The sequence below is a fragment of the Periophthalmus magnuspinnatus genome, chromosome 19, assembly GCF_009829125.3.
Source record: "Periophthalmus magnuspinnatus isolate fPerMag1 chromosome 19, fPerMag1.2.pri, whole genome shotgun sequence".
NCBI classification, from domain to species: domain Eukaryota; kingdom Metazoa; phylum Chordata; class Actinopteri; order Gobiiformes; family Gobiidae; genus Periophthalmus; species Periophthalmus magnuspinnatus.
The window spans coordinates 4,246,417-4,258,646 of record NC_047144.1 but is presented as its reverse complement, the minus strand read 5'-3'; the positions used below and the strand labels follow the sequence as shown (position 1 = coordinate 4,258,646).

Sequence of the window (12,230 nt, the reverse complement as noted above, 5' to 3'; positions counted from 1 at the left end):
TAATTTGTCTCATTTAGATTCATCATGCTAATCTAGATGATTGCCAGTCATTGAATTTGTGTAGCTACATACTGTGCTTTGATGATGTATTGATAACATAGAGGAACTAGTTTTAGAACACAGCTCTACTTCACGTTTGGCTTGACAAAGTATCAAAAATCAGATACTAAAACTAATACTCAAAAAAAAACAACAACAATCACATTAACAGGACAAAGTTTGAAGTTTCCTGAACAGGTTAAGTATGAGTTTAAGCTTTATCAGAATTATAAGACAACATGCTAAGATACAATAACATTTTTTTGTATATGAAAATGAACATTACTTACTAAAAATAAAAAAGCTGTGTTGTGTTTTATTTTTTTGCGGTATCTTAATCAATATCGAGTATTGAGTAAATTCCTTCGTATCGAGTTAAGCATCGTGACAACACTACTTCCAGTAATTTTAAACCTTTTTTTTAAAGTATGAATATTTATCACTTGTATTATTAATTATTAAAAAAAAGAAAAAAACATGAAAACCTGTCAAGTGAATGTGGCACGATAGAATCTTCTGATAATTAAATATATTTCTACAGTTAAAGCCCTTGAGGTAAAAAAGAAGAGACCATTACTCACGATATTGAGGCAGAGAATCAGGAAGTGCAGGTTAGCATGCTAGATAATTAATTGGGATGCTCGGGAATACATAACTTAAGTGAAGAACAACTTTGGACCAGTGCAAACAGTTGAAAATGAACTAGTTATGTTTTTGTTTTTTTTGTTTTTTTTATGTTTTTCAGACTACCTTATGCTCTAATGGTCACCAAACAGAGCCAAAACTATTTTAAGTGAGTACGTAACCCACACGCTAATAGTATTTTTACGTCTTAAGAAAAACTGTTGTTGCTGGCTGCGTGAGAGAATTTCATTTTCGGTTTGTTGATGTTAGCGGATTTCATGGTTTAGCACTTAACACTATGAGCTCAGGCAGTCGCTCACTGGCAGGCCTCATACAAAAAAATGAATGTTAGTGACATGTAACATAAACACATCACCGAGTTCTGGTTTGGCACAAAAAGCCACAAGTCCATTCTTTCGTCATTTTCACACACTAATACCACAATCTAGCCAGAATGTTGAAATGACTTTTAATATTAAACTTACTAAGAATTATATGAAAACAGACAGAAATGTTGAATTACATAATACTTATATAAAACAGGATTTTCCCCCTGTTTTATTAATCACAATTTACAATTATATTTTTCTCTTTAAAGGTACACCAAATAACAGTGGCATAAAAAAATAAACTAATAATAAATAATAATAATGATGATAATAATAATAATAATAATAATAATAATAATAAGCCTGTACCGCATACCAAACAAATGCTGATATTTTTATTATAAAATTAGTCCTGCCTATGACATCACCTAAACACTCCCTGATCCTGAGAAAACATTATCTTTCTGCCTCATAACAAAAAGCCCATCATGCATCTCACCATTCTTGCGTTCGTTGAGAGGGGGCAGTGCCTGTGTGGGCTGCAGGGACAGCTCCTCCATCTCGTGGGTCATGGCCTCGCTCTGAGGACTGGGCACCAGCAGACTGGACATACCACAATCCCCTTCTGCTCCGAGCCGCGATGCCTCCATGCTGCCTCCGGGGGGCGCACTCAACTTCCCTCTGTGTTCGTCCTCCTGCTACCTAAAAAGGAGCCACAATATAAGGCTAAGAACAATCACGTGCAGGTAGGAAAAAAATACATGTTTATTGAGTGACACGTGTAAACAAATCAGGAAAACATCAGGAACATGTGTCACTAATTTTGTTCACTGATCATTTGTGACATTTACTGTAACCATTAGAGCCTGAGCAAAGCCATGTGTGCAGCATGGACATCATCAGCTTGTTTATTTCTCCCTCTTTAAACAACAGCAAAGCATTTATATTACTTGTTTTGCCTGTTATAAACATGGTGGGTTTTATTTAAAATCCCATTTAATATTTTACGTGGTCTGTAGATGCCCTGTAGGTTCTCCCTAATACTCAATCTCCAGATCTTGAGCTGATCTTGGTCAGGACTACCTTAGCTGGAGGATTACCTGTGGTGTATGTTTTGGGTTGAAGAAGAAAACTGGAATGCCCGGAGGAAACCCACCAAGACAGGGGGATAAACATGAACACTCCACACACAGGCCGCCCAGGAATACAACCCGGAACCTTAAATATCATCTCAACAAAGTGCCGCACTGAAGAACAATGCTAATGTTTCTGAGCAATGGATCTTTCATCTGTGAGCTGCTAAATCTTATGAAAGTGAAACCGCTACAGCCAAGTTTCTCAAACGTTGCCAAGTTCACCTGAAGAGTTGGGAGCAAGACATAGATCTGCATGTGCACATACTGTCCCACACAGTACTGTACAAACTGCTGCTCTTAAACCATTTAGCAGCTCATCTGTGGTTAAGAGGAGTAACCCTGGTCCTGTCGCTATGGTTTCACCCACATAGTTTCAAGCTTACAGTGGCACTTTATATAAACCATCTGGAAGGGCTCAGCATCTGACCAAATTATTCATTAAACAAGCTGGTTTGGCCATTAGACCAACTATCACCTCAAACCACTGCGCCTGGGTGAATGTTCTCACTGCTCACAATCTGCAGTATGACTCTGAGCTTTGAAACATTGTGGAACATTTCGAACCAAACAAACAGCAGTATCCATGGCTTCTCCCTGCCCGTAGTTGACATAACGCTCTGGCTCTATGGGTGCCACAGGATTTAGTGCCTCTAGCGGCACCCACATGTATCCCGCTCTCCTCACACTCACCACTGCACTGTTGTGTTTGGCCCTCGCTCACCGTCTGCACAAAACGCTCCAAGTGCTGACGTAAAAGTTTCTACGTGGTTATAGGGAAGAAAATATATTGGGACATGATTTTGCTGATAATTCACTTCTCTCTACATCTGGTTGGGCAATCAATTTTTATAATGTATGCACGCACTAAAAGACCAAAAAGGACACTGTCATAACCGATCTTTAACCCAATCCTGAAATACTGTGAAGACTTTAACATTCCAGAAGAGCAGTCACGGCCATAACTTGTATTGGAAGACAGTGGCTGTACTTGGTCTCCAGGTTCAGGCGTAGACTTCTATAGCATTGTGGGTAAAGGGAAATGCCTTGGGTGAGGTCTGGTTGTTCTAGGAGCTTTTAGTTTTACTACTTCAGTCAGTGTGTTCCCTTTTCTTCTGTGTCATTTGTGTTTTTCCATACACAATTATTGGGGAAAAATATATACACTGAGTAATTAGGATGCTCTGAATGCATAAGGCAGATGAATAAACGCTTTGGACCACTGCAAACTGCACATTTTTAAGACAGTAACATTAGGTACAGTGCAGTGTAGCTTTAGAAAACTAGACAAGACCACATGGAAATAATAGAAACTACTATAAATCTGTAGAATTGTGACACTATTCTCTGCATTACAGGGTTAAGCGCAGGATAGTCAAGACGGGGAGATTTCATGCAGAATTCATGTTTACATAGTATAATTTTCAACACCGAATGCCATTTCCATAATTTTAATATCACAAAATGAGAAAATGTTCCATCTTTACGTTTCAAGCGCACGTCAGAGTCTGCCACGCTCTGTTTTGCCGAGTGTCTCTTCTACTTTCTAACACTGATCTGCAACGCACTTTGAGAGGAGGGAGGGAGGAGGGAGGGAGGAAGGGGGGAGGAAGGTCCGATATGCTAGTGCTGCGTTCAGGCTCGCTGGTTTTCTGTGACACCACATCACAGCCGCAGTAACGAGATCTGGACTAATTAACCCGCTCCATGCTAAGCCCCTCATATAGATTACAATCAAGCAGAGCGTCGTCTAGGATGGAGCGGGACTTTATTGGAAGTAAAGTGGATACGCGCCGGTAGTTTGGTCAAGACTTGTGCTGACAATTTGAATAAAAGGTGCAACTGCGTAACTTTTCGGGTGAACGGTGCACCTCCTGCTTGTCTCCTTGAAGACGTTAATGCTCTGTCTGGAAGGTTGCAGGGTATAGTATTAAACATGTATCCCAATCACACAAAGAATTAATGCTTATCAAGGCGTTTTTAGCATATACACCTGTAATGGAATACATACAGGTAGATAATTTTAATGCAATACTGTGGAACATTCCAGGCAAATCAATAATGGATAGAAGAAGGTAGTGAACCCTCTGCCAGAATTGCTACATAGTGCACCTTTAAACATAATGCTATGCCATAAACAAGATGTATTATTAGATCCCCATTTGTTGAAATCTCACCCAAAATCTTTACAAGGCAGATTAAACTGTCCAGTCACTCTCAAAACTCCACACAACTCTTTCCATGGTTTTGCTGTGGTCCTTATAAATTGGTTGCCTAGGACACAATCAACCAATGAATCCAACCCTAGAGAAATCAGATTTGTGCACCTACCTCTAGTGGCAGAGGGCAGCAAGAGACGTCTGGGAGTTTGGGCGAGGAGTGAGATTACGCCATGAGGTCCAGCCTGACAGGAAAGAGGAAGAGATACAAGAAAATTACTTTTTAACGAGAACAGCTAACATCACATGCAAGACAAAATTTCTATGCCAGTCTGTTAAGCAAAAAAATGTACTGATTGAGTTAGTATGAATAAATAATAGCACAAAAAACTTTCAGTAAACTGCTTTATTTGTGATGTCACATACAGACACAATGTAGATTTAAAACAGTTGGATTCAAGACAAGATGACATCCAGAACACTTTAAGTGTGATGCCACGTCTAGGTCCATCAGCTGACTAAAAATAATTATCATATTTTGCAACACCACATCTCATGTCTGTGTAATCCATCAGTCATACAGCTTTGATACATCGCAAAAGAAATTTCAATTCTGTCAAATGGACAAAAGTTTTAGAGTGAGGACGTTTCATTGCTCGTCCAAGTGTCTTCTTCAGTATAGTGGACACTGCCTTCTATCTATTTGAAGGGAGGAGCCAACTGCACTGAAACTAACAACTTGTTTCTTTACAGTTTCTGTCTGTTGCTCGGTCTATTGAACTGTGCCTGAGGCATATTTTGCATCTTGCAATGGTGTTGGTAAATTCTCTTATGACTCTTTTGTTTCTCTAATATAAGGCTCATTGCACTCTTCACTCTTTCACTCTTCACTCTTCACTACACTGAATGGAGTAGAACACATTGCTTTTTCTGTGGCTCAGGGTTTTGTCCTTTGGGTGAACCAATTTCTGTCTTTGTGGGTTTGAAATAGACTGGTAATGTTGAATCGAGATGGGGGCAACGTGTTACATTTATGTCGTGAAAAAAGTTTTATAGCAAGATCATAGCCCTAAGACCACTAATATATTTTTTTTGTTATTTCATATGAAAATAAATTGTAATCATCACATTCTAGATAATGAAAATTGTCATAAACGTACATACAGATGAAGTTACAATGATATAACAACTGGACTACTACACATATACTGCTGCACCGGGCAAAGAGAGCATCGCAGAGTTCAAATTAAATAGTCACAAACAGGGGTGAATGGGTGCGTTTGAAGATGTCCTCCGAACAAAGCGTATGGTAAGTAGCACTTGAAGCGGCCTGAATGGAGTGGGCCCTGGTTTGATGTGTGCGGGGTTGCCAGGGCGATCTGCAGAGGTCTCTATGGCGATGGAAGTGGATCTTGCTCCATCCAGAGACAAAGGACCAGAAAAACTAAAGGTCTATAACAGCACATTGTAGAGCCTCTCAGAGCACTCCTGTCTACTTTACAAGGCAAATGTCTGGATTACACTGGAGACATGAGCACGGTTAATGTAGTCTTATGTAAGGTGGATTTACATGTGCCATCTTTGTATTAAACCATGTGCTCAGGAGGTTTAATTCCTCCGCAATAGTATTGACTAATGATTGGCTGTGGGTGCTGAGGTTTAGGTAGTGATGATTCAGATCAGAGAGAGGCATTTTAGATTTAAACCAACTGGATTTCTGCATTGAATTTGGCTACCCAAATTAGAAACCAATGTGAGGATTATTCTGCTTTCTGATGATAATAAACAACAGTAAGCAACTTGGCTATCATATCTGTGTTTGTAATTAAGAAAAAATCAGCATTAAAATTGTTATCAGTTTTGGATTTGAACATGTTTATCTCATATCTGGAGACACACATAGGTCATGTTTATGGAATTTAAAATCTAAATCTTACATACAGTTCCTTCAAATAATTACTTCTTCTGGAGGTGGTTACTATTTCGGAACATTCTTCATGTAGATAAATACATTTTATGCCATATTGTGGAAAAATATAGCCACAACATTTCCATGAAAATAAGCAGGAGGCCTAATAAGAATCAGATTTGTGGAGATGCAAGTGTGCTCCTAGTAAGGATGCTTTTTTTTTTCCTTTTTCTTTTTTTTCCCTTTTTTTTTTTTTCAGTGCAATAAACAACCAAAATGGAGAAAGTGTATTTTTAGATAAAAAGTTACATACTGCAGCTTTAGGAAACTGGTTGCTTAAGAAATTAGTTAGCAGGGCAGTAAAATAAAAACAAAACTAACATCTCCAGGGACAAAAGAGGGGGAGTGTCATCTCGTCCCTCCCTCCTTATTCACCGCAAACAAAAACAAGTTACCTCATCAAAAACAGCTTACCACTTGAGCAACCGAACAGAACAACATGACAGAAACAACACTGTTGGCTAACGTCGCTGAGCGCTAACCAACGTCATGATGACCCAGCAGGAGCAGATGGTGGCGGCGTTAGCATGCTGCTCCTCTGTTGTTCTAGCGGGACTTTTAGCTTGTAGCATGTGTGACAGACACAGGGGGAAACGGAGACTAGGGCCTGGACGCGTGCCACTAGCTCCGGGGCAGATACAGACAGACAGGGAGGAGGGACTGGTGGTATGCGCCGCCTGTGGGCTTCAGATGCTCAATGATTAACAACCATGCACTGATTTACTGCCTCCAACAGCGAGAGGTTAATTTTCAATGAGTGAGTTAGTGGAGAGAAAGTTAATGAGACACAAATGGTAAATTGACTTATCATTGTAGACAAACTGATATGAAACATGACTTTAAATTACGTAAACAATAAGCTCAGGATGGACCATTAAAAACAGTTACCATGGAAATCTGCCATGTTTGAAGCAACTGTCTAAAATAGTCCATAGATTAGCTAAAACGATGTAAAAAAAAAAAGTAAACAAAAGGCAAACAACCAGATAAACTGCTGGGTCACTACTGGTAAATACATTATCCCATTATAGTGTCAGGATACTTGTTAATGAATGCTCAGTATAGTGTATAGCATGTTTGTTTAAAATGAGGGTAACTGAAAATACTAAAATGGTTTCGGGACTGGGTTGTCACACATCAATCGATATGGGCAATATTTCTGGAAAACAAAAACAAAAAAACGCACGTATACCAAATGGACTACAAAACCTTTTTATAGTGGAGCTAGCAGCCTAAAATAAATACAGCTAACTACTAAAATTGAACACTGATTAAGTTACTGAGTACATAACAGCTTAAAACATGAGTAAGTATTAAGGCATTTTGTGTATGTGGCTTTCCAAATCAGAATGCTAGCTAACAGGCTGCAAGATTAATCGCAATCAAATCAAAAACGCAATTTGAATAGACGCAATTAGCAAATAGCAAAGGCTGCGATTGTTGAAGTCCCACTATTTCTTCCACAAACAATAAAATATCCAGTCCTATTCTGCATAAATACTGCTAACCCTGTAGTTCTTGTGTTAGTTTGTCAGTTCATATTTCTGTCTTTTTGTCAATTCAATAAAATCCAATTATTAAAACATAAATTGCAAATCTAATCAGAAAAACCGCTAGCACTGTTGTTAAGCCATTTTGTTTACGCAGCTATCCAGTGTTGCATGCTAGATAAATGTTTAATAACATTGGGTGTCTTCCAGTCATTTGTCTGTCCTCTCAGGGGCCTTCAGTGACCCTCTACAGTCTTATCAGAGCTTTAACAGTCAATAGACAATCTTCCCTGTTAATTCTTGATCGTATCTCTACAGTCCCCGTGGGAAATGCTGACTCGACTGGATTTTTGGGGGAATTCTTCACTTCCTGCAACAGCGTCAGAAGAACAAACCGCAGCAACAACAGATATCGTCTACTGAACTTTTGCCATTTCCTTTTGTGATTAGTCAGATGTCAGCTTGATTGGACAGATATTGCAACAGTCCTACGCCAGATGCTCGTCCTTAAACGGTCCCTCTGTTAAGTTAAATAAATAAATATTATCAGAAATTTTTGATATTTGAAAATATAGTTAATCAGAATAAAATAGTAGGGACGCACCGATCCAGCTTTTCAGTTCAGATACCGATATCATTACTGTAAGGTTGTTGGTGTAATCCCTCAGTTATCCAGGTATGATCCAGAGTAAAAGAAAAAATCTAATCTTTATCCAGTTGACAGATGTAAATTTTTCTTGTGCTTTGACTTTAAGTATCTGCCAAAACCCGATATTAACTGATACCAGCGTGGGAACAAAAAATGGCAGTTATTTCCTTAAAACACAGTTAACTTATTACACAAGAGATCCAATTGTATTATGCAAGTGTTATTTATCCTAAAAAAATCACTACAAAACAGCTTTGCAGGAATAAAAGTTCAAATTATGAGATTTCTGAGCCATCATCAGCTTGTAAATAATCATATTACATCCAATTAAAAGGCCCAACCAGGATATCAGTTTTTTCAAAGAGTTATTTATCATGATTTCACTCTTCACTCAAGTGTTGATGATCGATTCAAACAATTGTTCTTAAAATGTCTATGTTATAAACTCATCATCAATCGCATGAGAAAAGTTAAAACACTTTCCATAACATAACACTCCACCCTCAGAGGTTCACAGTCTCAATGGAGAAGCTAAAAATAAACTTGTAGTAAAGGATTTCAGGCAGTCGCAGTTTGTGGTGTGAAAGTTCCTTTGTTCATCATTAGCCCATTATAGCGGCGGTGCCATCATGTCCCACTTCTGCTGACGGAGCCCGCAATGATTTGGCGATACATCACGACGATCGCTGTACAAGTTGTTGACATAACATTTGGGAGAACATTTTTGCGAGATGACAGCAGCGTTTGGGTGTGCCGGTCGCTTCAGGCTGCTTCTTTTGTTCATTACCGGAGATTGGCCTGAAGTGCTGGTCACCAACTTTATGATGACAATAAAAATTATAGTAGGAAATGCATAAAGAGTTTTTAGTAATTATTAGGTTATAAGTTCCCCAGTGAACAAAATATATACAGTTAAATGTTTGATTTATTGGGAATCTTCCTTCCTAAATGGTGCGATCTGGAAAACGTCAAAAGCAGAGGAGGAACTCCACTAAAAGAATAAAAACCTCAGTCAACCAAGGAAAAAAGTACGGCCAAATTACGATCAATTGAGCATATCAAGTCAAACACGTTACATTTTGAAAATATTTACAAATTTAAGTTATTCCCACATAAGGCCTTGAAAAAAAAACCCCAAAAAGTTTCAACATTCAACATAAAATTTCAAACTCGATTTCGATACCAAGGAATAGACTCAATGATGACTCACTGATTTTTTTCATACCGATACTTGCTCAAATGAGTATCTAGCTTTGATACTAGAGTTGGTACAGAGTTTTTGGTCGTTCTGAATACCACACTGTCATTTGTACGTCATTAGAATTATTTTAAAGATCCAGAGGTCAGGTAATAATCAGATTTTGACGTGCATGTTAACAAATCCAGCGCTAACCTTAAAAGCAATATCAATACACTAGCAGATATTGCGATAGGTTAAGAATTTTCGCACTGTTCCGCTAGTTGAACACAAAGCCAACAGTGTCTAGCGATAGGAATGGAGCGTCCACACTGGTTTCCGCGCACTGTCGGGAAGAGGTCAGATGTCAGATTTCTACAAATAGTAATGTCGGTGAAGAGTTCCAGCTATGTTCATACCCCTGCAAACAACATGATAACAGCCGTACTCTCTGCTCACACAAAGCCCGAGACAGCTGAGGTGATCTGATTTCTGCTCAACACAAACACAGGGCAGGGCGCATAGATGGGTGGGACAGGGTTGTATGTAATGCTATACAAAACCAATAGGAAGTGCTCCAATAGGAAGTCACAAGACCTTAGGGTAGGTTACACTGAACACTCGATAGTATAAGTGCCCATAAGATTAAGTGAAAGCTAATATGGGCCCATCTTTGTGTTCAAAATCAGAGCCTAGCAACTATATTGTTAAAGTCTGAATAGTTTTATGTCCTAGAATTTGATGATGGGATAAGATGGTAGGAAGCGGCCTATACAACTCTACGAGAGATTTACCGAAATACCTAAACTTATGATCTACAAATGTTGACCCTCATCGTTATTTATTAAGGATATTGGCTACACAAAAATCACTTGTTTATTCAAGATTCAATTTATTGTAATTTTTACGCACACAAAAAACCCCCCAACAGGATAGCGTTTTACCGAAGCCCTCAAAGTAAGTAAATCTCAATAGATACAAAGGTCATATAAACAGTAGTGCAGAGTGCCTATCTAGGTTGACAGAGAAGACGTTGAACTTTGTTTCAGATTTGATTCATGCGTATCTAGGTTCATTAATTACAGAGATATTAAACACAAACTAGCTAAAAACATCTGCAGTCTATCAGGATCCTAGAATGTTGTGAATGTCTGGTGAACGCAACCTATGGGATCATACAATTGAGGACAGAGGAAATGGTTACCTTGACTTTGGCCTCTCTATTGTTGCATTGTGTAAAGGGCTTCAGCTAAAAAAAGCAATAATAAAAAACAAACAAATACGACACTCGTTTCTTGACACTTTGATGTAAGAGTGGCATCTTCAGCTATTATATTTACAATAGCATTTGGTCAAGATCATGGTTCCCCACTTTTCATGATGGGGAAGATGTGTGCTTCTGCATTGATTCTGTAGTAAAGTATTGATACTAAAGTAAAAATATCATAGACAAAATTGGACTTTACATAGTAGTATTAAAAACATACTACTATTTTGTGTTGAAAATTACATTTTATTGTCTATTGAGTGTTTTTATTATCATTGCAGCATCGAAATCTGTATTGAGTATCACAACTTTTCCTTCGTATCAAATTTGAGTTTGTAATAACGCTAATGTAACAACATCACAAAGATTCTGTAGGTGTTGACTTTGCCTCAAACAGCTGCATTCACAACCAAAAGTCAATCAACTGAAAATGTGTACTAACCAACAAAGTTCTTCCAAATTGAAGATGCATGGAAATTTTACAGAACATTTTATTAAAATTTGTTTATGAAGTAAGGACATCCTAGCATGTTTTGAATTATTTGAATTGGGAAATCTTGACAGACACTACTGAAGAATTTCAATGTGGTTCGGAACATAGCACAGGTTGAGTGATGCAGAAAACCGATTTAACAAAACTCGTGTCAAAGTAGCTCTTGTTGAAAGGTTTTTGGGAAACAATCCAGAAATTAAGAAGTTTAAGAAATGTGAAAATAAGATGCGATTTATCTAAAAGTTTCAACTCTCATTTCCTCTAAGCACGAAGTATGTCTGTTTTATAACTATTTATGGTGATATAGCCAATGGATAACAAAAACAGCACAGTACATGAGAAGCACTGGTCAACAGTGTGGGAGTTTGTCTGGCTATCTATAAGCTAGTATTTAGCCTTAAAATAGTGTCATAGTCCAATCCAACAAAAACATCTGCTTTAACCCAACGATAACACACATGATGACATCAGTGGGGCTCTGCTTTTCTCACAAGCTCACACATGTACCTCTACCTCCTTCCTGGATTAGATAAAAAACATGGAAAACATCACAAAGTGGTCAGGAAAATAGTCTGGCTTCATATCTGTCAAAAAAACCCCTCCTGGACACCCCAATTAAAACACTGAACAAGCTTGTTAACCTACAATCTTAAAACATTTGGCAGGGCTTGTACGTACACACAATCCTTAAACAATGAAGAAAACAATCCACCTTTAGGGCAGTATTAAGAACTTGGACACTGATCAATGCGCTACCACATGCGAAGGGATTTTTCAAACGCGGTTTCATTACATTTAATTCTCCACGAGGAAAGATGCGGTAAGCCCTGTCTAACCTGATCTGTGCACGACAGTCTTGCAAGCCAATACTGCCTTGGGAGGTTGGAATAAGCTAAACACT

The 12,230-nt window shown here is 38.3% G+C and overlaps 1 protein-coding gene across 2 annotated transcripts in view; it reads right to left on the bottom strand.

Annotated features, from left to right (window-relative positions):
- The window catches only part of mrtfba (myocardin related transcription factor Ba), a 36,823-nt gene that overhangs the window by 23,412 nt on the left and 1,181 nt on the right, over nucleotides 1-12,230 (bottom strand). For both annotated transcript variants that reach the window (XM_033984699.2, XM_055229467.1), the window contains exons 2-3: nucleotides 4,457-4,529; nucleotides 1,492-1,694 (exon numbers count right to left, since the gene is read on the bottom strand). In XM_033984699.2, the coding sequence (XP_033840590.1) occupies nucleotides 1,492-1,642 (151 nt within the window). In that variant the 5' untranslated portion in view covers nucleotides 1,643-1,694; nucleotides 4,457-4,529. The remainder of the gene's footprint in view (nucleotides 1-1,491; nucleotides 1,695-4,456; nucleotides 4,530-12,230) is intronic.